This window comes from Colius striatus, chromosome 11 (genome assembly GCF_028858725.1).
Source record: "Colius striatus isolate bColStr4 chromosome 11, bColStr4.1.hap1, whole genome shotgun sequence".
NCBI classification, from domain to species: Eukaryota; Metazoa; Chordata; class Aves; order Coliiformes; family Coliidae; genus Colius; species Colius striatus.
In genome coordinates this window covers 12,502,663-12,526,955 of record NC_084769.1, presented here as the reverse complement: position 1 = coordinate 12,526,955, position 24,293 = coordinate 12,502,663, and the positions used below count along the sequence as shown (strand labels likewise).

At 42.3% G+C, this 24,293-nt stretch overlaps 1 protein-coding gene across 1 annotated transcript in view; it reads left to right on the top strand.

Annotated features, from left to right (window-relative positions):
* PDIA5 (protein disulfide isomerase family A member 5) overlaps window positions 1-24,293 on the top strand; it is a 108,010-nt gene that overhangs the window by 57,738 nt on the left and 25,979 nt on the right. Inside the window, 3 exon segments of the mRNA XM_062005154.1 lie at window positions 13,496-13,566; window positions 14,634-14,797; window positions 17,326-17,456. Of these exon segments, the coding sequence (XP_061861138.1) occupies window positions 13,496-13,566; window positions 14,634-14,797; window positions 17,326-17,456 (366 nt within the window).

Below are 24,293 nucleotides of genomic sequence, written 5' to 3'. Positions count from 1 at the left end.
CAAATTAGTGCAGGTAGCAGGCTTTCTGACTTGATTTTGTCAAAGGAATAAAATCCTCACAAATTTCCCTTCCTACCTTCTTTTCAGCTTTTTTTCTTTTTCCAAAGCACATCTCAGGAGTCTTCCACAAAATAAACCTAACCAAGTCTCACTGATAAGTCAATTTAAATGCCACTGAATAAAGGATGGAAGTTAAAGTCAATTCAGAAATGAGTCCTGAAAGAGTCTGCTTTTCATGCACGGGAGTTACTTTTCATTACGTTTTGTTAACACAAATGATGCTGCTAACATTTTAAAAGGTACCTATTCCTGCAGCCTCGTGTAGAATAGTGTCCTGGTGCCACCATGAGTTGTAGCCTCCCTGCATGCATTCAGCAAGCACAGATCTGAGCAGTCTGATGGTAATTAGTGGTGGTCATTGGTGACCTCTGGTTGTTCGAGGTTACTTTCCCTGCCGTTTCGCATGCCATCAGCCATAGCAGTGTCCATCCATGGTCCAGTACTGATGCCAGAGGTAACAGAGGGCGAAAAGGACCTTTGGCTATACAGTTGGTATGAGTGTGCATTTGCTTTTTAAAAGATTAAGCTATTAAAATATTTTTCCTGCTACATTTCTTCCTTGTATGTGAACATAAATAGATGTTAAACCTGTCTTTTTCCCACCCCTCTTCATAAAACTTCTTCAGAGACTTTATATAAGCTGTAGTTGCAGGAGTTTAGGTTAGAAAAAATGCCAATACCCTTAGTAGATTATTGGAGCCATGACAATTTTCCTTCCATGATGAAGAGGGAAGGCAGGAAAAATGCAACACTTCTTGTGGGTTTTTTCTGCACTTTATTTTCTGTCTGCCCGCCCCCTCCCCCCCCCCCTTCCCCTTATTTTCTTCTCTGAAGCTGCTTCGGAAATACAGCTCTGATACACCTTTTTGTGCTCTCTGATAATGGAAGGGAGGGAAAAAATAAATCTTGGGATGATAAAATGCACTAGAGTTTTGATGTGATGTTGAAATGCCTGTGAAATTCCTTTCCTGCCTTCAGATATTTTCTCTCCTTTTATAAGCCAACTCGATAAATTGTGCAGTTGGTTCTTTCCAAAGCCAACTATTCAGCTGTGCAGGTTTTTAATTGCACAGGGAGCTGTTTTATCAATTTAGCTTTGAAAAATTGCTTTTCACACCCTTCCCTCCTTCCCTCCTCCTTCTAGTGCATTAAAACCCAAGGTTTTAAGCCACTTTGTGGACTCATTATTAAGAATGCAAACCAATTAGCCCAGTACAAGATAAAGGCCTCCAGCTTCTAACCAAGCAGTGGGCTTGGATCTCTCTCTGCCAGCACGCCATCATTGGTTTCAGTGGACTTGTTTTTGTTTCTTGCTGCTGCATGTGGTGAGATTAGGATGTGGGAATCCATTGCTCACTTTAAATATAAAGTAAAGCAAACCCAAAATGTGCTCACAAAATGAAATCTGCTTTTTTTTTTTTTCAAAATGGGCTTTACAACTATAAATAAATAAGTCTCCCTTTCAGACCCCCACTGGTTCCTCATGAAAGCAACCACCATTGCAGGGAGCACTAATTGGTATGTCTGTTGCCAGCCTCAACAGAAAGGCCAGGAGTTGAAAAAGCTGAAGCATTAATTTACTGTGCAGCCAGAAAAAACAGCCTTTCTAGCACAGGTCAGCAGCAGCCTAACGTCAGTAGTATGTGATAAATAAATAAATAGAGTCTTAATTTTTTTCCCCATGCTAATTCAGAATTTAATCAAGGATGTTTTTTTTAGAAGCATAAACCTGTGCAGTTACAGCAGTAGAGGTGTAAAGGGTTGGGGGTTATCCAGACAACAAGCAGTGTTGGAGGTGGAATGGATGGGAATGTCCTTTAATTTTTACTTGTCCCTGTCACATCTGACATCTGTGATGTTTAAAGTCTGTGTTCAGTGGCTATGCAGGGAGCTTTTGGTGTCTGCTTTCACATGTACAGCCTCTGGGATAAAGGCAAATGGTGGGTACCTGGGAAGCTGTTCTTGTTAGACCTGTGCTAGGAATCTCCTTAATTTATTTGACATCATCTAGTGGTATCTTCATAAGAAGCTTCTGTATGTGTCTGTTGATGGTGTCAGTTCAGATGGAAAATATTCTTTCATCATCAAAAATGTGCCTTCAGGCCTCAGCCTTGGCACCAGCCAAGTCTAGTGTTTTGAAGAGATGATGTACATCTGTCTGATGTCCTCATGGAGGGATCTCAGTTAGCTCCCCAGGAGGAGCCTCAGCAGGTGCAACCATAGCATGTACTACAGCATTCCTCCACATCTGCTCTCTGGTATTTCCAGTTATACGATGTTGATCAGTCCTTCATCAAAGATAGCTGTGTGTGAGAAGAGCTCATTGGACAGAGAAGTTTCAGTGAAGAGCTGTGTTTTCAGAATGCCCTTCAGCTGTGTGAAACATCAGGGAGCTGGCAGCCAGAAGCTTGGCAGGATATAGCTCTCTATCAAGAGTTTGCTTTAGAGTTTTCTGAAAGGTCTCTATGAGCTTTGACAATCCAACCTCACAAATGAACTTTGCTTTTAAAACTGGGCTTTCTGTATGGACAATGCTTCAGAAACAATTGTGATGCCGTAGTCAGAGAAGAAAATGAAGGCAAGCAGCCTGAAAAGATTACTGCAAGTTTGTAATGTGTAAGGCAAGTCATGTATTTGTGTATTTGAAAGCTTTGCAGATGCTATATCCATGTGAGATAGCTGTGTATACCAGTCCATGGGATGATACACTGTGAGACGTGCACATTTTGAGGTGCTTTCTGTGGGCTTGATCCTACTGGATCCTGTGAAAATGTTCTCCTTTTAACAAGGCAAACTTTCTGGACCACTATGTAGGTCATAGACAGTACCTAGCCCTGTTGGGTTTCTTGGTGAAGCAGTGCAGATGTCAGGATGGGCTGTTGCAGTGCCCTGATCACTGAAAGACTGAATTGCTGTGGAAAGGCACTTGGGTGATGAATGTTGCTTTTTAAGAGTCTAGACAGACAGGTGAAGAGATCTGCTTCAGTTTCAGCCTCATGTTTCCTGACTTTACATCCCTTAGGTGCCTGACTTTAATGTTTCCTTAGTGCATTTTTAATGGAATGTATAATAGAAAGCTTCCCTGGACAAGTGTAAATCATGCCAACTTTCTGTTCATTGTATGTATGTACTTTTTAGGTGTACATTACTGTCAGGATCCTGGAACAGATATGTTCTTCATATAAACCAGTTAGAAACATACACATTCTCAGCTCCTGAATCTACTTCCACTGAAATTATCAAGTTCTGACTGTTGATTTCAGAGAGGAAGACTGAGTCCCTCAGACTAGGTTCATCAATATTTAGAAGCATGTAAGTCTGCTGCTTGATATTACATGTATTTGAATATTGCCAAAAGTCTCAGGAAGTGTAAACAGTTAGTGCAATGACCTGCCAGTGCAATGACCTGCCTCATTAAAGTAATTACAGCAATGATTTTTCAGTGGAGATTTAATCACATATTAAAAGAGGAGTTCTTCAAAATGCAACAAACCAGGAAAATGAAGAACCTGACATGGATTTTTCCTTTAATGACCATCCCACTTAATGTTTCTTGAGGGTTTAAAAATAAAAATCAATATGGGTTTTTAGTGGTACGTAATAGGAATGTGGAGAGTATAAAAATCCTAATAACTAGCTTGTGCAGTAAAACTTAATAGGATACCTAATGAAAAGGGTGAAGACAGTAATGACTGAGTCCATTGCCTCTTGTGTCAGTCTTTTGATACTAGGGCACACAGTTTATGTAAGATTATTGTCTTTTTGGAGGAATTTGTGCTCTTTAAGCAGTATAAAGTCATAAAAAAGGATGATCCAGTGATAAAAGCGATAGCCTTGGCCTGGAGATGTAAAAGTTTAGTTCCTTGCCTTGGTTTGATTTGTACAATCGTGACCTGAGTTGCTAAATAGTTGTCTCAGTTTCCAATCTGTGGAGATAAAACTCCCACATGAGGTTAAATGTTATCTAGTGAGTCACATCCAGACTCTGAGATGCTGCAGTATTGCAAGAATTAGGATACAGAAGGCATACAAACATTGAAAAGACTTGATTAACACCAAGGAGGAAGGATGCTGCCTTTAGCATTCCCTGGCTTGTGGCAAACAGTCAAGTTTTTGGCCCTCAGGTTTGGTAGAGCTCATCTGCTAGTGGGTGAGCCCACGGCTCAGACAAGATTATCACAGCTAGAGCTGATGATTTGCAGCCTGGTTCTGGCCCATGCCAGGACTTGAAGGAAGCAGCCTTGGCTTGCTTTGGTTCAGTTTCATAACAAGGAGTGACAGACCCAGACACTTTTGGGGTGTTCATAGCTATTCTGCCTTTGGACTGGATCTCAATTTGCTCTGTGCCATGGTGCTGTTCTAGGGACACAGTGTGTACTATGAATGACTTTCTTGCTAGCCTAGCAGTTGTGGGTATCAAGAGCAGTATGCAGGACAGTAGTGGAGTAGTAAGGAAGGAGAGAAAGGAGCTGAACTCTAGATACTAGGGTTTTATGAAATTTGTGGGGTTTGTTCAAAATGCATCACTGCATGCTTGCTTCCAGTGAGGAGCAATTAGTTTCTCTATTAAGGCATTTGCAAAGGCTATTCCAATCAGGAAAAAGTCTTCCTGTGAATGGATGGCAGGTGGCGTGAAGGGAACATTAATTTCTTTGGGGATTTGCTGCCTCATTTCTCACATTACTATTGCCTTCCCTCTCTCCTCGCAAGTCCTTACTCACTAACTGAAACCATTGCAAAGGAGTAGCTGTGGCTGCTGGTGGGCCACAGGGCAGCTGAAGGGAGACTCGCCCCAATGTCTCCTTCCCTGGGTATCTGTTGCAGGTTATTCAGTTATTCAGTGTGGTATTTTAAAGGATTGGTGTAATTTTAGCTGTGAAGGTCTGCATTTGAGCATGCAGATTGGGTGACTGTCCTCCCCTATCTTTGACTCCAGTGTATGTACAAGCCCTTCATGCTCTCAAGGTAAATTCTGGGTGCAAATGAAGCATAACTTTAAAAAAAAGTTTATTTGCTTGCCTCTAATGATGAGTTAGCAGTAGGAATTAGCTTTAAGAATTAAATGCCAGATTTATTTCTTCTGAAATAAATTAATTTCCTTGCCTGGATAAGCTTAATATACAGTGCAAGGCTCTCATTTGGAAAGTGCCTTGCAGTAGCTCTGTTACTTGAATCACTACCAGTAGAGTTTTTTTTTATCAAGTTTATCTTCCTAAATACTTTATGGTTTCAGTTTTTATTGTCCTGTTGAAGGTAGAGGACTTTCTTAAAGGGCAAATAATGAACAGAGAAACCTATAGTGAAAAACTGCTTGCCTGCCCGTTTGTTCCTTGTGCCCTTTCAGGTGGTGAGTCGGCAAGTGGTGCTGTCTTTGAGTTACTGATGAATGAATCCATTGCTTTCATACTGAGGCATTGTGCTGGTGGAGGAGGTGTGTCTTCTGGGGTCCTGACTGCTTGTGGTTAGCGAGCATCCCAGCACACTTCTCCTAAGTAGGTGAAAGCATCTCAGCTGGTAACCGCGTTTGCTCTGATTTTGGGCAAAAAGTGTGCATTCTTCATAGAGTTCCTTCCTGATACTTGACTTTTGTAGGTATCTTCACAGTAATAGCCAGTGTCATCACTGCTTTTAACACCCCTTTCCCATAAACTTAAGTGCTTTGGGATGTACCTTTCTGAGGAAGGTCTGTTGCACTGCATCCATTTTGATGATGTCTTATACAAATTGCATCCTAGGAAATCATTTGCTTGCTATGCTGGACATCCAAAGCTATTTAATGTAATCTCCGTTCTCTGTCATTTTCATTACTAAATCCCAAGTCTTCCATAGTGGGGTAAAAGCATGAGGGAAAGCAGTGTAACTTCTCTTCCCTTCCCAAAGTGAGATTTTGTTGATCATCTGGCAATGGAGAAGAGAGGGTGATGTTTTTGAGATGTGTAATAATTATGGTTTAATTGAACAGGAAACCTTCTGGTAGTATTTTTCATAAACTGTCAACAATTTCACCTTGAGGCTGACACGTTCCTGTCTTTCTTTCACATTTCAATAGGGGAAGATTAATTTTCAACACCTACTCAGGGCCATGTTCCTCCAAGCTGCTGTAGGAAGTGTAATTCCTATCTCCTGGTGCCAGCTGATCCACTTTCCTTCACTTCTTTTCTCTCTCTGGAGGGGCAGCAGGAAGGAAGCACTGTTGTCTCCCAACAGTGATTTCTACCAGTTGCACCATATAGTTTTGCCTAAGAGGGTACATACATGCATTGTAATCTCCAGTAGCAGGAAGCTGAAGCCAGATCCGGAATGGCAGTAAGGAACCAGGTGATGTGTTGTTGTTGTTGTTAGTTGATGGGTTTTTTATTGTTTAATTTATTTTAAATAAAGGTGGTGATCAACTTGGAGATGATTCCTGCATGTGTGCTGGAGTCTGTGCCATTGTAGGCAGGGGTGTATTTTCTCAAGGGCTAATTTCAGGAGCCTGGCTCAGCCAGGACTCCCTGCGAAGTTAAAAGCAGAGAGAGTGCACTCTGAGGGCAAGATAGAGCAGAAATCTCTCTCCCTGCTTAACTCTCAGGGATCTCTGGAAGGTAGCAGCCTGTAGCGGAGGTTAGCCTTACAGAATATTCATCCTCTCCCCTAAGCCTTTACGTCAGAAGAAGGTATATTCCAGTGTGACCAGAAATGAAGGCAGAAGCGCATGTGATGCAGTTCATCAGAGCTGTCATCTTCTAAATCCCGTGGAGTCAGGCTACAGGAGCTGCTTGGTGCTTCTGCCTCTCTGCTCTGAGCCTTCCCCTGCTGAGTTCTGTTGCTGGCTGAAGGTAGCCCTTCTTCCTGAGCCGTGAACACAGTACTGATGCAGACAGGGTTGCTGGAGGATACGTTTGGCTAAGCTCTCCTCTCAGTTTGATCTGATTTATCTTATGTAATGCAGTGATCTGAGGGTGTTTTTTAAAAAAATAAATAAATCTGAACCTGTACTGTAACTGTCTAAAGCTGTTACAAATCTTTGTGTGCTGAGCGGTTTCGGTGATGCCGGGGGGGAAAACAGCTTATGCCAGCATGGAAAAGACAATCAAGAATGGGATTTCAAATGCTTTCACCTCTTCAACCAAAGCGATCAAGTAGGGAGGCAATGCCTGACTCGCTCAGCCTGCATCTCCATGTGCCAGGCAGGTGTCAGGTAGTTGTGTGATGTTGACTTACTCCTGTGGCCTGATCAGGAACTCCTTGGTGTCCATCTGAATGTTTGGTAGTGACCCATGCTGTTCTACTGTTCTTCTCAGTGCCCTGAGGCTTTCCCCCAAGGGACTTTTGTGCCTGCCATGTATGCTCTGCATCACATGCACGAGGTGCTCCCGAGAGAGAGACTGGACTAGGGATCACTGCTGCCTAGCAGGTCAGATGGATAGGAGAAGGGGTGACACATTTGTAGTCATTTTGTGCCCTGACTTCACACTGAGGAGCTGCTGGAAGCCAGCAGGGAGTTTCTTCTGTGTGCACATGCCGGGATTTGATTTGCACAGATCATTGCACACACAGATTGACTGTACTGTGAGTTTGTGGTAATGCCAGTGAGATGGTGATAATGGTGGGGATGAGATGCTGCACTGCTCTGCTGTCACTGGGATGAACTGTGCAGCCCACGCAGCCAAGGCATTAGGCTCTAACTGCATAAATGTAGCATGACTGCAATAATCCCAGCTGCTGAAGTATTTTCCTTCTTATTCTATATTTGTAGTTCTTCATAGTCTTTTCTAGGCTGACCTTTCACAGGCTTTGTCTTTTATAAAGCCATAAAGCTGTCTGCTTGTTACTGATCTCTAAGCAATTTGGTCAAATCAAAGCAACCTTTAGTAGTACAGTAGTGAGATGGTGAGTCTGAATTTGTGTATGTGTGCACACGTTTCTAGCTGTTGAAAATTTTAATTCTATATCATGTTAAAGATGTTAAAGCTGCTCCCCCTGATCTTATACAAAAGCATCAGGCCTTGAACTATTTTTTGTCTATAAGTATCTGGAATTTTACCTGGGTGGGCAGTGCTGGTGGTGAGGAGGAGGTGGACAGTTTGGGAGTAAGTACCCAGAGGGAAAAGGGTAAAAACAAAAAGAGGCAGAAGCAGAGATCCGTACATGGGCTGGTGGCTATGACCATTACAACTGTAAAGTGAACGTGGCAACCAACACAGTTGTGAATTCATGCCTGTGATAATGGGGAGAGATTGCTGCCTCTGTCATCCTCCCTCCCTGCCAAATTTGTGGATGATTTCCTATCAGATGCCTGCAATGCAGACAGCTAAATTATGCAAGGGAATCTGCAGCTGTTGAAGATGCTCTCCTACACCCGTGAAAGAACTATAAGCTGCCTCATGTCAAACTTCAGAGCTAGTCTTTTACATGATGCATAAGAAATGTTTGCAAGTTGAAGACTTCCGTGACAGAAGAGAATACATTTGTGTTCTTGCACTGGTGATAAGTGGGCTGAGACTTGCGTGTATCTTTGGCCCTGGCTCCAAGGATTGTGTGTGTCCTTGTGTACATACTCTTGCTTTTTAATACACAGACGTATGTTCAAAGGTAATAACAGGGCACATATAAGGGCTGGCTATTCTGCTGTGTGGAGAGCTCCCTGCTCCTCTAGGATTAGGAATGGAGAAACCACAGGTGTATCCGCAGGTGTTAAATGTATAGAGAACATTTGAATGTTTTGAGATTTTTGTTTATTTTCTTGTAGTTGTCTGTACATCCTCTGTGAGTGTAAACTGAGCTGCCAGTGACCCATGTGCAGAAAGCAGAATGTTCTTTGTGCTTCCAGTTTGTTTTCTCATCAGGATGATGCAGGTATTTTTGGTATGAAGCTGATAGATGGATGCAGAGCTGGCATGATAAAATAAATAGCTGACGTGCAGCAAAAGTACTGAAGCAGTCTGTTGATGACAGAAATGTAGTGACTCTTTAAAATCTTTATTTGCAATTTATTTTATCTCTAGGGTTCTTCATGTCAGAAATTCCTTGTCCACAACCCCCTGGATGTTGGCTTTTATATCTTGCTTTTCACATACACTACAGATGCTCAGACGGTGTTGTCTTGAAATAAGAGGACATGACCAGAAGCATGGTGTTTATTTATATAGCTGTAATAACCTTTAAGAAACAAACAGTGAATGATAGAAAGAAACAAGAACTTTATGTTCTGGGGACAGCACTAAGCATATGCTAGAGCTGCTTGACTGGGTTTCTGCCTGTCTTCTGCAGGCAAAACTTGGTTTTAACAATAGAAATGTTTCTATTAGTTCACTTCTGAAACTGTTTGGAGCGACTGTGCTCTGGATTGTGAGTCTTTACCATCCTGCCAAACAGATTACTGTAAACAAATAAAGATATTTATTTGGAAGAAAGGTTGCTTGATAGCTTAGTTAACTTTCCCTTTGTTCCATGTGCTGCTCACTCTTGGATGTTAGCATCGCTTTGTCCACACTTGGCCTTTGCACTCTGGGAAGCAGGAAGTGCTGAGTGAATGTTGTCCTCTGCCCTTGGTGGGATGCTGGAGGGAATGGACTTGTCTCCACTGGGGTGATGTTGGACGCCTTTGATTGCCCTCGTTCTGGGGATGCAGCATTGCTGAGCTATGTGACAGTGACTGCACTGAATGAAGAGCTGTTGGTCTGTGTGTTGATGCACTGCATGGGAGAAGATTGGTTATAAATAAACTGGGAAAAGATCCTTGCCTCATTTAGACATCTGTTTTAAGAACAGTTAGCAAGGGCCTTTGTTGTACCAGATGTCCTAGCACTGACTTTTGTAAGCCTTGAGTTCTTTTTCCTGTCTTGTAACACCCCTCCTGTGCACTTATTTCATGTGCTCTTTTCCATTCGAGCCTTGACCCTCGCAACCTGGGGCTCATTTTGAGCAAGATGAGGTCCTCAGAGGTCAAGGGAATTGTCCAGAACCGTTCATTAGAACCAGGCACTAAACCCCAGCTGGTTTCTGCTGCCAGATGGAGAGTAACTGACTTGTGCTTCTAGGGGAGCTACTTGCCTTTGCAAGAAAAGACAGAGGCTGTCGAATTCCTCTTGTGTAGAGCCCTACAGGTCCCTTGGGTGTTTCCACCAGCTGTGACCCAGAGAGGCTTAGAGGATGTCAGTCTTTGGAGTAGGCTGCAGGGCGTTCTTGCCTTGACTGTGACCTTTCTCTTCTCACCTGGGATTGAGCGTGTTGCTTTGCTTGCTTAGTCTCTTAAAGTCAGTTTACACTTGACACGACAGTGCATCTTCAAAGAGACATCTATCACAGGTGGTCACTGCAAACCTGTGGGCTTGCTTCCCTTGTCCCAGCAGACCTTATGCAGCACATTGGAGCATCTGGGCTTAGGGTCTGTAGGGTTGTTGTTATTTTCCCTTTCATTTTATGAACAGAAAACATATAAAACTAGAGGAACTTAGCACAGAGGGATACAGCTGCTGCTGAACAGCCTAATGTAGCAATCAAAGGAGAAGCAGTGACCTTGGAATTCATTTAAATGACTTTTTCATTGGCCTTGAGAATGTAATGGCAATCCTCACAGAATTATTGAAAGGTAGGATAAATAATCATAGGAGAGGTGAATTGATTTGCAGTGTGTAGGTCTGACTTCTAATTCATATCTCCCATTTTCTGCAGTGGTAGATGGAAGCAGGCTGTAGCATGCAATAGCAAAATTCTTATAAAGATGGCCAGAGAAGCACTGTTTATTGTGGGAGAAGCTCTTGAGATTTGTTATCCCTCTTTCAGATTCAGTTTAATGTGGTGGCTTTTTTTTCAGGCTGACATATCGTGCTTTTCTCTGTCAGGAGTAGAACAAGCATTGCATAATAAAGATTTGAGGACTTCAGTTTGCATTTAAGTGGCTTTAAAGACCTTATTCTGCTTTCCCCGTATTTTAAGCAAGAGTGAGTTAGGTGTGTGGCAGTCAGTAGGGCTACATCTGTGTGTTGTTCATGAAAGAACCTGGAACAGTGACATTTCATAGTCTGGATATCTTGAATTTCAGAGGCTTTGGAGTGTTTTTTATTTCCTGAGCAATGAATACCTGGCTTGGTTGGTTTGGATTGGGTTTTTTTTCTCTGTAAAGGTTTGTAAAAACTCGTGTTGTTTGATGCTTTTGATTGATTGGATCTAATATTAACGATTGTGTAGAGACTGTATCTAAAGCACAGTATGAAGCCTGCTCTGACTGGAGGACATGATGTGTAAAGCCCACCAAGGTGAAGTTACTAGTATGAAGAAAGAGCATTTTTGGTAGAAATTTGAGCTATCTTATTAAGTGAGATTCCCAAGTATCTGAGCTGTGACTTGATGCCCTTTGTTTGGAACTGAGGAAGAGCACAAAATTAATGAAGTTCCGTGCTCCTAAAAGGAGAAACAGATCAACTCAGGCAGGTGTCAAAGGGAACTGTCAGCCACTTCCATAAAGCCATATGCCTGCAAGTTTTCTGTGGGTGGCAAATAAGTCATTTTTCCAGCCTCTTTCGTGCCTTAAGCAAGACAAGCAATGCCAAAGCAGTAACTGCTCCTCAGCCTTTCCCAGCTTCTTCCCAAATTCACCTTGGAAGCTGTCACATCAGACTCCCAGCTTGGTTGCACATGCTCCCACTGCTTTGTAAGAGCAAAGCAAGCCTGCCTTCTCCTGCTGAGATCCCCTCATTTTGCCTCTCCTACCACAAAAAAGCATTGGTTTTGCTCAAGAGAGGGACATGTGGTTTTCTAATGCTGCAGTTGTTGCACAGATGACAAAATCAGCCTGGACCTTGTCTAGTGTTTGAACTGGAGTTTGCTCTGGCATCAACCATTTGGGTATTTGTCATAGTTCTCAGGTGAGATTTGCAGACTTTATTCAGATGTATCTACCCAGTGCTATAAACATGCTCTGAAAGCATTCTGTGGTCTAACGTGGTGGTTGGAGCTCTGCTGAAGTCCCTGCTTGCTGTGGTGAAGCAACCCCTGGATATCCTATAGCTTATTGGATGCAAAGACTTTTTGACTTGTGCTCTGTGAAATGTGGTTGTCTGGTCGAGTTTAGGCTTAGGTTTGCACCTGATGGCTTTGGCAGTCATCCCATTAGAGGGAATCAAAGCAGCACTGAGCTTCAGAATCCTTGTTTTGTTTTAGACAGTGGCATAAAATATCTCCAGCCCTCTTACACCCATGCACCTCAGAAATGACTTCTGCAGAAGCTGCATTGAAACAGATTTCTAACCACATTTTTTATATGATTTTCAAAAGCTCAGCAAAGTTTGGGCTTTCAAATGCCCTTTCCAACAATAATAGCTGAAGAAAGAAAAGCAGGCTGCTGCTGTAAACGAGGAAAACATGGTGGGAGGGACTGCACTGAGATGACACTGCACCAGGGTGGATGAGTGGTTGTGCTGTGTTCCTTATTACATTGACGCCTCCCCACCCTGCCCAGGGGTCAGTCTCAGCCCTCCATCCCTTTGTGCTGGACCCCCAGGACCGTGACGGGGGCTGTGGGGAATAAGGATGAGGCTATCCCAGGGGCCCTGTGTCACACCACAGGCACTGGAGCCTGACTTGACATCAGGTCAGGCCCTGAAAGTTCTGCTTGCCTGGGAGCAGTTGTACAGGCTGAAAGCAGTTGAATTCACGCACAGATAATTTATTTAAAATCTGCTTTTCTCGCTCATGCATTCATTTTACTTTACTGTAATGTCAGCACTTAGCAGTGGAGTAATGGCAGATCGCTGGAGAACTTCACACGAGCGAGAAACCGCCATTATCTGGGTTTTACAGGCCTCGCTTATGTTGAAGAACATATGTGGTGGTGTAATTACACTGATGTGATTAAATCAGTGCAAATCCTTGCTAGAGGGACATGCTGCACCACTGTAAAGCGAGGCTTATTATTGGTGCAGTTTAATTCAAATTACTTTGCTCAATTAAGCTGTGCTAGTATATGCCTCTGCTTCAAGTCAGGAAGTTACTGAAAGCCTCCGTTCCTTTTCAAAGCAGATAAAAGATCTGGAAACTGAAATCTGTGAGGTTATGCCTTGCTGAAAAGCAAGCTAGAAACGAGTGGCTTGACAAATACTGTATTTATAATACTTTCTGGGAGAAAAGAGGTGTGAATGGCAGAGGGGTTGTACTAGATGATCTCTAACCCTTCCAACCCCTGCCATTCTGTGACTCCATGAATGCAAATATAGGAGGTTTATTATTATCATTATTTTTTCATAGGTTAGATTCTTTGTTTAAGCCATAGTGGCCACTCTGGAAAAGTTCCTAAATCATTCTAAGCCTTTACAAACAAATGAAGTGTAATGCATGTTAACTTCTAGTAAATCTCTACCTCGTGGCTTTGGATTTTGGTAACGGCTGGATGGATTAATGAACAACCATGGCATGTACAACTTAATGGGATTGGTTTTTTAATTTTTCTTTTCAGGGTGTGGGCACTGTAAGAAAATGAAGCCAGAGTATGAGAAGGCTGCAGAGTTTCTCCATGTAGCCAATGATGTAAGCTAATTTCCTCTATCATATCCTTCAAATAATCAGTAATAAATAACTGGAGTAATAAAAGTGACTTTTCTCCCTACAACAAATTCAGCTGTTCTCATCCTCCCACAGGACCCTTCAAAATGTGCTTCCAAAGTATAGTCTCATCGCTAATGCATGAGCCCTGCCAAAGTCTTAGAAAGAACATTCTGTCTTGAACGAAAACAAAATCGAAAAATGTTTATATATTCTGCTGTAGGCCTTATACATAACATGATCAAATCCAAAATGCTATTTTTTTTACCCCTTACTTTAAAGGCATTGAATGTGAAGAAACACAAGCTTTTATTTGTGGGTTAGATTTGGAAAAAAACAAAGGGGGTTGATTCTGCTTTCAAATACCCTGGTTTTATGGTTACATCACTCCATTAGCTTCATCGTAAGTGCTCCATCAGCATGGCTGCAGAAGAGAGATCCAGTGATACAAGTATTAGTGTTATTGATTCAGTCTCATGCTGTGCACTCCCTACGAGAAGAGAAATAGGATTAGTCTCCCCCATACTTCAAGCATCTTCAGTAGAGACATTTAGAGTCCCTTTGTAGTTGTTGGAGAAGGAGGAGGAGATGAAAAAAACAAAGATCAAATGAATTCCACTCTACAAATGTCTGTTCTCCCATGACTCTAAAGGTGGTCCATGTAAAGATGCCCACAAGTCGGGGAAAGATGATTTTGCTTTGAAGTAAACTTGCCTTTAACAACATTTGTTTCTTCTGGGAGAAACTGGGATTTGTGAGAGGAAATGCCATTACTGGGAACAGCTCTTAAGCATTAGAATAAGCAAATTCTGTACAGAGAATCCTGCCAGAAATGAGAGAAGAACAGGGAACAACATTCTGGTTACCTTTACTCCATAAGATATGCTTTCCTGGTTTTGCATCAGTCCTTTGTGTCTTTCCATGTGTCTGTGCCGGGTACCTGAGAAGGTAAAGGCACCTAAATAATGAGTGATTGCCCCTAAGTCTGCTGTTTGCTGCTAAAGGGGTGTGTGTATGTTGCTGAGATTTACAGTTAGTGGTTTTTCTTTTAGAGTCCAGGTGTCCTTGCAGCAGTCGATGCTACCGTCAATAAGGCACTGGCAGAAAGATACCACATCTCAGGGTTTCCTACTTTAAAGTACTTTAAGGATGGAGAGGAGAAATACACTCTGCCACACCTCAGAACACAGAAGAAAATCATCGACTGGCTGCTCAAGTAAGTTTTGAGTGTTCTGAGTATTCAGGTTCCTGATTACTGGCTCCTGAACAGCGCTGTGGTGAGGAGGTAAATCTTAAACCTGACTTCATTGACTGCCTAAATCCCTTGCTAACAAAACAAACTGAATTCTAGTCCTCAAAACCATACAAACATGTATGTTAATTATGGTCTGTTGTACACCAAATCCTTTATTTGCTTCGGGGTTTTTCATATTTGCCTCAGTGTTTCTTTCCCAGAATAAATATTTCCCAAATAATACCCTAAGCCTCTCACCGGAGAAGGAATAGCAATGGCTCTGAAAAATAAACAGAATGTGTGTTGTTCCTTCTTTATGTTAAGCAGCAGATTTCACTGTTAATAACTGAATTTCTGCAGTTGTGCTTTTCTTTTTCCAGCATTTCAGAGCCAGTGCCTAGAATACCAGCTACATGAGGCTGCAGGAAAACCATCGAGACCAGCAAAAACAGCACCTTTGCCTGCACTAATCGACTTTTCTTGGGTGGTGTGCTAAAATATGTGGGATTAAGTTTGATGTATGGTGAAAATAATTTCATTTCAAAGGACTACATTGCTGGGAGAATTCTCTCTTAGTATTCCAGAACAAAATCTGTGTTTCTTTTAGGTACTGTAAGCCTAATGCATTTTCTGCATTATTCAGTGGGAAAAAACTGCCGGTGTTTTGTGAAGCTTTTAAATCATTTAACCATTAAATGCAGTTGGTGTGAGGAATATGATCTTAACTTTTCCCTTCTTATTTGGTGGGGGTGGCGGGATGTGAGGGGTTTGGATTTGGGGATTTTATTCTTTTTTTTTTAAATAATATCTCTTAAAGCTTCAAGCTGGTAATAGATATGGTCTGGCAGCACCTTTGTAGCATGCTGGAATGTTGTATCTGTATTCTATGTTGAGACACAGTGCTCCCTTGGACTCTGTGCATACTTAGGCTCCAGGCTGCTCTGTCAATACTGGGTGTTAAGTCACTGTCCTAATTTCACCAGTTTGTGGGAGTTTTGTGAGTGCTATGTAGTTTATATTGAGTTAAGCAGTCAGTTTGATGCTGCATGTACATATTGACAGGTGAATAAGCAGAGAGGAAGGGCTGTTAATCCCTTCCAGATCCTGCTGTGTCTCTTGGAGGCTTTTGTCTGCAGCCTCAGGTAGTCAGCAACATAGGGGAAACCCAGACAGCTTGTCTCCTGCTGTTCACTGCTGGGTGTTCTCCTAGCTAGAGATGCAACAGAGTAAGATCCTCCTTTGCTGACCAGGGATAAAATTGACACCACTGAAGTTAGTGGAAATAGGGATGCATGTGGGGTGCAGGCTGCAGACAAAGTAGAGATTGTACTTTGATACGCACCTATCCCAGTGAGCAGCCTAGTCACAGCTGTATGGGTTTCAACTCTGGTGCTTCTGTGGTGACTGTAGTCTGTGCTGCCACACTAGTTTTTTGCCACTACCTGGGTAGCTTATTTCGGGTCAGAATGGGAAGATTTGTGCAAGATGAAGTCACACCTCTGACTGTGTAACTCTAATCAGAGGTAGCTCACACCAACTGTATTTGTGTGAAAATTCAGACCAGCTGCCCTAATTCTTTTGCTAACAACTGACAAATCAGTATCAGTGGAAATGTGATGGATGTCCACTGAGTGACCTTGAGTAGGACTTGAAAATTTCAGTTTTTCTCCACTTGGTTTTTATGTACTTGGTGCAACTTTAAATGGTGTCATTCAAAGCGACAGGAAAGTCTGAAAAGCTAATTTATTACCAAGGCGACATATGAAGGTCTTTATACTGTGGCACCATTCTGATGATTTTATATAAGTAATCACTATTTAAGATACAGCAGGAATGAATTTAATGAGTCTGAGAGAAGTCTGTGAGCTGGTGAATAGCAGAAGTTTTGTTAGAGGTGCTCTAGATGTGCAGGATTGCTCTGATCTAGTCAGTATGTGCAGTCATAATTGAAACCTGACATTCTCTTTATCAAGGTAAAATATTCCAGTGCAGTCACCCCTAGTCTTCCAAGTGGAACAATGCTGATTATTGCATCCTGGCTTTAATATCTGAATTCAAGAGAAGGTCATGAAATTCTTTAGATAAGTTTGCACGATGGTGATAAAGAGTACAAAAAGGATGTTTGAATGGAAGATGATGTTCTATATTGGTTGCCTTTTGATTCCACCTGCTTGCTGTTCTTCTCAGTTCATGCCTATGGATGACACAGCGATACAAGAGCAATGTTCTTTCCCCCCAGATGTCGACTGCAGTGTATGAAATCTTTATCCTACATTCCTACTCGTATGTCTGAGTCCAATCACTTAATTTATGTTTTAACTGAGTTACAGAAATTAACTTGTATCTTTTCTGTTGTTATCTGGTACTGGAAATATCGAGTCCATTCCTTTACTGCACAGACACCGTGAAGGATTGTTTGACTCGGTTCGCTCATGGTAGTTACGATCAGGATGTGATGCCCCTTTGCCTACTTCCAGAAACAAACCAATCTTATTTCCTTTCTTTTCTAGTCCTGAAGCACCACCTCCACCTGAGCCTGCGTGGGAAGAAAAGCAAACTAGCGTTATCCACCTTGTTGGAGAAGACTTCAGGGAGTCCTTGAAGAAGAAGAAGCACTCTCTTGTCATGTTCTATGCACCATGTGAGTAAATACCTCTCTGTGAGGGTGACATTTATAAATCTTACAGTTTATTAAATCCTGAATACATTTCTTCACTGTCCCCAGACTTTTAATGGTAAAGAGCTGATGTTGAATGTACCTGCATGGGACCATCACTGGCACGTCGTTTGTATCTTTATAAATGTAAACAAGACAGTACACTGTGTTTATTTAAAGAGTTATTGTGTTAATGCAGACACCAGAGTGGGCAGAGGTACAAAACCAAAACAGGTTTATTTTCCTCTGCTGCATTTTATGGCCCATATAACAAAATGTGATCCTTTATAGTAGCACAATGGACATGGAGAGCCTGACTCATTAGTGCAGCACTTGAGTAGTGAAATCGATAGAGTGGTGTAGGAGGAATCCGTCCCGAGAGGCTGAGAACAAATTTTGATGGAATAAATTTTGTCTGTAATAAAGTTACATTTAGATCTCCACTGGGAATATGGGCATATCTTCCTCCTCCCAGATTGTTTTGCTTGCATCAAATGCATGATTTCTTTTTGAAGCTTAGAGAATATTTAGTCTAGACAAGTTTTGAATCAGGCACTTATAAAGTATGTGAATGGGAGGGACCTTTTCTGTTTTCCTGTGTTGTTCCAGAGTCAGGCAGGCTTGGTACAGGTTCTTAACTTTTGAGGAGTTTGTCAAAGGGAGAAGATAATCCCATCTTAATATTAGGTAGTATTAACTTGCTTTTATAGCACCACGACTCAGCCCCCTCAGATGCAAGAAAAATTCTTTTTTGTCAGGCGGCCAGCCCTGCAATTCATGGATAACCTTCAGATAAGCAGTTACTAGCTTGTTCCCATTAGACTGGAGGTAGTTTCCAGAAAGGGAGAAAAAAAGCTCAGGCCCTTAATGTTTAATCAGGCAGCCCCTTATTTTGCTTTTCTGTTAGAGAATTAAACATGAATGCTTTTGGGCTCCCAGGAAGCTCTGCTGGATGTGGGAGAAGGGAGGGATGCAATTCAGAAGAGAGATTTCTGGAAGATTGTAAAAGAAAAGGGAAGGGGACTTAATCCCTTCTCTACTCCAGTTCCCACTACCTATTGACTAAAAATTACCCATGTGCCAGGAATTTCTGATTCATAGACCTCAACTGGTTAAGAACAGGCTGTGACTTTCAAATGAAATGATCACACACAAAATGGTAAGATTTAGGAGTTTTCTGTCTCTCGAGTTCGTTTTAACCTAGTGAGTGACTCTCTGTGGAAGAGAGATTTATTTCCCTTCTGGTTTTTACCTGCATTTTTAAAGGCATTTAAATTCTTGGTCTATTTTTTAAAGTCCATGTTTAAAGCAAAGACGCTCTGTGCAACGAGTATGTGGCTCTCAAGGTTGAAAGCATGAAGCATCTTGCCTGATGGGCCAATTACGATAGTTGTTTGCAGGTTGACTTCTACTCTTACACCAGAAGAGGTGAATAAAGCTCAGCCTGGCCCTATCTGTACAGATGGGCTGTAAAAGCACGGCTTGCATGATGTGAGGCTGTTGGGTCCTTTTAGGGTGCCATTCAGACATGTTCTTCTTGCACTGTTTTTAATACAGTGCTGCCTGAGACCATCTGAGAGGTGCTAACTGGACCCACTTCTGGCCTTCCTGCGACTCTCGAGACAGTCAGCATTGCTGTTATGTTGTCAGGATGTGGGTCATGCACGGTATCTGACTTGTCAGATTTGTCCTCTCTAAATCTAGAGGTGTCTGTGTGCAAAGCAGAAAGTGGGTGCACCAAGGGAGCCCGACAAGCCTGACCTTTGTTGGATGCAGGGGAAAGTAGCAGATGAATATTTTAAATCTCTGGTTTCTGTGAAATAATCATTAGTGCAATGGAACAGTACAAATCATTCTATTTTTCAGCTTTTCTGCAGCGATAATGTGCCTCCTGCTAAATTTGATAGATTAGCTTTTGTTTACCATTCTCTCAGTCTTGAGATCTCTTGGAGCTTACATTGCCAATTAGTCTTAACTTGCTTATTTTAGTGCAGAAGGAACACTGTTAAAATTGCCAGGCCCCATTATCTCCAATAATTTTCTTTTTCTATTCGGATCCACATCTTAGGTCAGTGCAGACTCACAGTATTTTACTCCATTCACTTGTGACTCTATGACAGTATTCGTTACACTTACACATATGCTGAGATATTTTAAGATTGGGGGTGTGTGTATACATGCATACATAAAGTATGTTTATATATAAATATTTATGCTAAGAAACATATCTCTCATCTGTCATTAGGATTTAAAGCAGAAAGTTGATTATTTTGACCTCTGTAAAGCTTTCAGCTAGAGCGACAAGCCTTTAGGCAAAGGCCACAGATATAGATCTTACACGCAAATTAAAACGAGATCTGCTTTTTCTGTGGCTGCTCCCAGCCCAAATTACTTAATATGTTTAACAGAACTATTAATCTACTGCTACACCAATAACTCTGGACTGAGCTGAGCGGTGCTTTAACGATACTGAGCAGTGCTTCACAGGGATTTAGCTCCAGAAGAGGAGACTGCTACATCTGTGTGGAAAAGATGGGGAACTTAGTACTCCATCACCCTGAACGTAGGTGAAGAGTAAAGGTTATTCCTGGTGCCTGTGGAATATTTTAAGGACTGAGAATCAAAATCAAAACTCTTGAAATTACCGAGGAAAAAAAATCATCTCCTGTGGACTTTATACCCACAGAGAGTGACATTCCTGACTTCACGTTGCCATTCCTCCCCCGTGGCATCTCTGTCCCCTGTTGCGACTGTTTTGGGGTAGGAGGCAGCAGTAGGTCCCCAGTTGCGACACAGAGCTCAAGTGTCAGCTGCAGAAAAGCTAATGCTACTATTGCCAATAACTGTCCTGGGCCTGATCTTCAGCTGAGTGGCTGTTGGGTAGGTCTGTACTCTCGGTGGGCACCACAACACACTGACTCATAGCACAAGCTGGCAGTTGTTGGAGCTTCTCAAGACAAGTACTTGGAGCTTGCTGCTGGTGTCTGTGCTGCACAGCACTTGGCCCATCTCTCCTCTGGATCTCTTCTGGGATTCTTGTGTCATAAGATGTAGTTGTTATCCCACTCCTGAGGCCAAATAAAATACAATGGCGGACAATGTTAGAGCCTGCTGAAGCACAGCGTGATGCCACAGGTGTGTGTTGTGTCCTGGAGACTGACATGAGGGGTTGGAGGAGCATTTGAAAGCAATAGGCTTATTACACCAGCGTTGGAAAGTAATTTTGGGAGAGTTTATGGGATCTATGTCTGTGTTCTCCAGTCCTTGGAGTACGGGGTACCAAGAGCTATACCAGGTAGCCAAGAAGGCCAATGGCATCCTGACTTGTATCAGAAATAGTGTGACCAGCAGGGCCAGGGCAGTGATTGTCCCCTGTACTCAGTGCTGATGAGGCTGCACCTTGAGTACTGTGTTCAGTTCTGGGCCCCTCACTCCAAGAAGGACATTGAGGTTCTGGAATGTGTCCAGAGGTGGGCAACAAGCTGGTGAAGAGTCTAGGGAACAGTCTTATGAGGAGCAGCTGAGGCAGCTGGGCATGTTTAGCCTAGAGGAGGCTGAAGGGTGACATGATCACTCTGCAAGTACCTGAAAGGACGTTGTAGCAAGGTGGGGGTCCCAGTAGTGAATGATAGGACAAGAGAAAAAATAAGCTCAAGTTGCACCAGGGGAGGCTTAGATTGGAGATGAGGAAGAACTTTTTTACTGAGAGGGTTGTTAAGGCTTGGAACAGGCTGCCCAGGGAGGTGGTGGAATCACCATCCCTAGAGATATTGAAAAGACGCATAGATGAGGTGCTGAGGGTTATGGTTTGGTTTAGTTTAGTTTAGTGATGGGCTTGGCAGTGTCATGTGGCTGGTTGAACTTGATGATCTTAAAGGTCTTTTCCAACAGTAATGATTCTGTGATCTTACTCCAGGTTTCCTTTTGTACCTGCTTGGCTTCATCCAGAAATGTGGAGATGAGACAATAGTCAGAGTACGGTTTGGTGTACACAGCCTGGTGTGTGGATGATCAGGACTTGGGAGACTGTGGACCAAATTAGGAATTGAGCTGATAGAGAGGAACAGATCCAGCCTAGCCCAGTTAGACTGAAGTGCTTAACCAGCTATAGCCAGGAGTACAGTAGCTGCATATCTGTGATATACATCCAGAACGTGTTTCAAGACCGCAGAGTTGAATGCCCAGTGTCCTGGACTGACCAGTTTGCATCAGTGCCTCTCCTGGGATCAATACACTGACTGTTCTTTCTTCTTTCTCTTATGTCTTCACCTTCTGTTCATGTGGCTTATCTTAATGTGTTTTATCTACATTTTTACTTTTATGTACTCTCTCCACTCTGTTATCCCAGATAATTGAGATTTGACTTTGCCAATGCATTAAATTTTAACCTCCTCCTACTATACCAACTGAAAACTGCAAAATAGAAGCAGTTGGTTGTGATTAGTTGTCAGAATCACAGAGAGCAACGAAGTTCCAGTAAATAACATGTCTTCTTAGTTGGAGATGTTTTTGCTGCATTGCTCAAACTGAATTAAGGAGGAAAAAAAGTTACTGAATCTAGGCGAGCATTTTTCAATGAAATAGGGAAATGCAGATAGTTCTGTAGGAGTGTAGTGTGTTTTTAACCCAAACTTCTGTCTGGAGAGGCCCTTGGAGTCCTAGATGGAATTTTTTGTCAAGCCAATGCAAAGGCCCATACCAAACTAATAACCATCATATTCTCTAACTAAAACTTACACGGTTTGCTCTTCTGCCTTGCTCATCCTTGGGATTTAATGTGCCTTTTTAGTGTCATAAGTTGGTGATAAGACTGTCAAGTTTTAGCTATTCTTGGATGATGCTCCCTCAAACTTATGCTAGGTCTTTTCTGCTCTTGTAAAACAATTGAGAGCTGGAGACATAGACTCCACAGATGAGCATCCTCAATTGCATTAGCATCACCAGCAGCCAAGGGAGCTGATCCTTCCTCTCTACTCAGCACTGGTGAGACACAATTGGATTGCTGTGCCTAGTTCTGGGCTCACCAGTACAGAAAGAACACTGACTGGAGTGAGTCCAGTGAAGGGCCATGATGGTGATTAAGGGCATATGACATATGAAAAAAAGACTGAGAGACGTGGAACTGTTCAGCCTGGAGAAGAGGAGACTCAGGAGGATCTTAACAGTATGCATAAGTACCTGGTGAATGAGGTAAAGAAGACAGAACCAGACTCTTCTCTGGGGTGCCTAGGGACAGAACAATGGTCACAGATTGAAATGCAGGAAATTTAGCTTAAATATAAGAGGAAGTGGGTGTTTTTTTATTGTAGGGGTGGTTGAACACTGGGAATAGGTTGACCAGAGAGGGTGTAGAGTCTCCATCTTGGAGGTATTCAAAACCCAACTGGACACAGTGCTGTTTTGAGCAGGCAAGTTGAACTAGGGGATGGCCAGAAGCACCTTCCAGCCACAGCAGTGCTGTGTTTCTAGGAATTGAAACACTGGAGTCTGAGATGGAGAATGGTTTTTGTTTTGAGTTTTGTTTTTTTTTACTCTTCCATCAAGTTCTGATTTTCTCAGAATAGGAAAGGCTTAATAACACCCCTCACTAATTCCTGCCCAGAAACAGAAGCTGTCCACTTGTGGCTCATAAGAGTGAGAGACCAACACATGAAAACACATTGGTATCCTCCTTTTTTGGTCAGGATTACTGCTTTCAAAGAGACCACAAATGGATCAACTGTGTCAGAAACCGGAATTATAGATAATAGATCAGTCATTAACAGGTCCAAAGTTGGGGTTGGGGAGGGAATGTCGCATTTTTTTTGATCAGTCCCTTTTAGTAGAAAGGCTCAGTGCTGAGCAAATTGATTCAGTTCCTGCTTTTGTAAAAACACAACATAATCAACATTCATAAAAAATGAAGACCTTCAGCAGCAATGAGAAATAATAGAAGGAAAATGCTCCCTTTTAAAGCTTGGTGAGGGTGGCAGTTGCCAGTGTTATTAACTTGCCAAATGGCCTCAATTTGTGGGACTCAACAGGGTTCACAGAATAGGTATTTTTAATAAATACTTTGCAGGGAGCTGATTTCCGGGTCTCTGTTCATCAGTGAAACTTTCACTTCGCTGGAAATTATTTCTGTCAGCTGGAAAAGGTTATTTTCTGTTGAAGCCTGACCCACAGGGGTTACCCAAAGAACACCCAGAAATAAATGGTACTGAGGATGATTTTAATGAGGTATTTTTGTATTGAGTAAGTGGCTGTGCTGTGACAAGAGGATGTGCAATTAACAGACATCAGCCTCCTTGGCTCTCCACTTATAATTTTTGGTAGGGTTTTTCTTTCAGGACTTGAGGGTGCTTAATCTGTTTTGTGCCTGTTAAAATCACAGAAGACTTTGGAATGCTGTTTGAGCCATTAAAAGGCTGTGTGGTGTTCTAAGCTGTTAGTTGGAGATGTTACTTCGATATTGTTCTGATGTAAAACAGAGGTTTTTGGCTTTCAAGTCAAGCAGGAATCTTGGAGTCATCACTCTCTGATGGGTCACCTCCTGGCCACCAGTAAGAGGAAAGAAAGAAATCAGATAGGGATTTCTTCAGCAGTAAGAAATCTGATAGTGATCACATTTTTTTCAGTTGCATAAAATGCTGAGAGCTAAAGCAAACCTGCATCAATTTTACCTGGAGGCTTTGTGCAAAATACTAATCATTCTGTGTCCTCTATGCTGCTTCTCTGTCTTTCCACAAGAAAAAAACTGCCCATTTTCTCTGTCCCAGTTATGTATTGAGGAATATACAGCGGGGGGGAAAAAAAAAGCAGTCAGCTGAGAGTCCTTGCCAG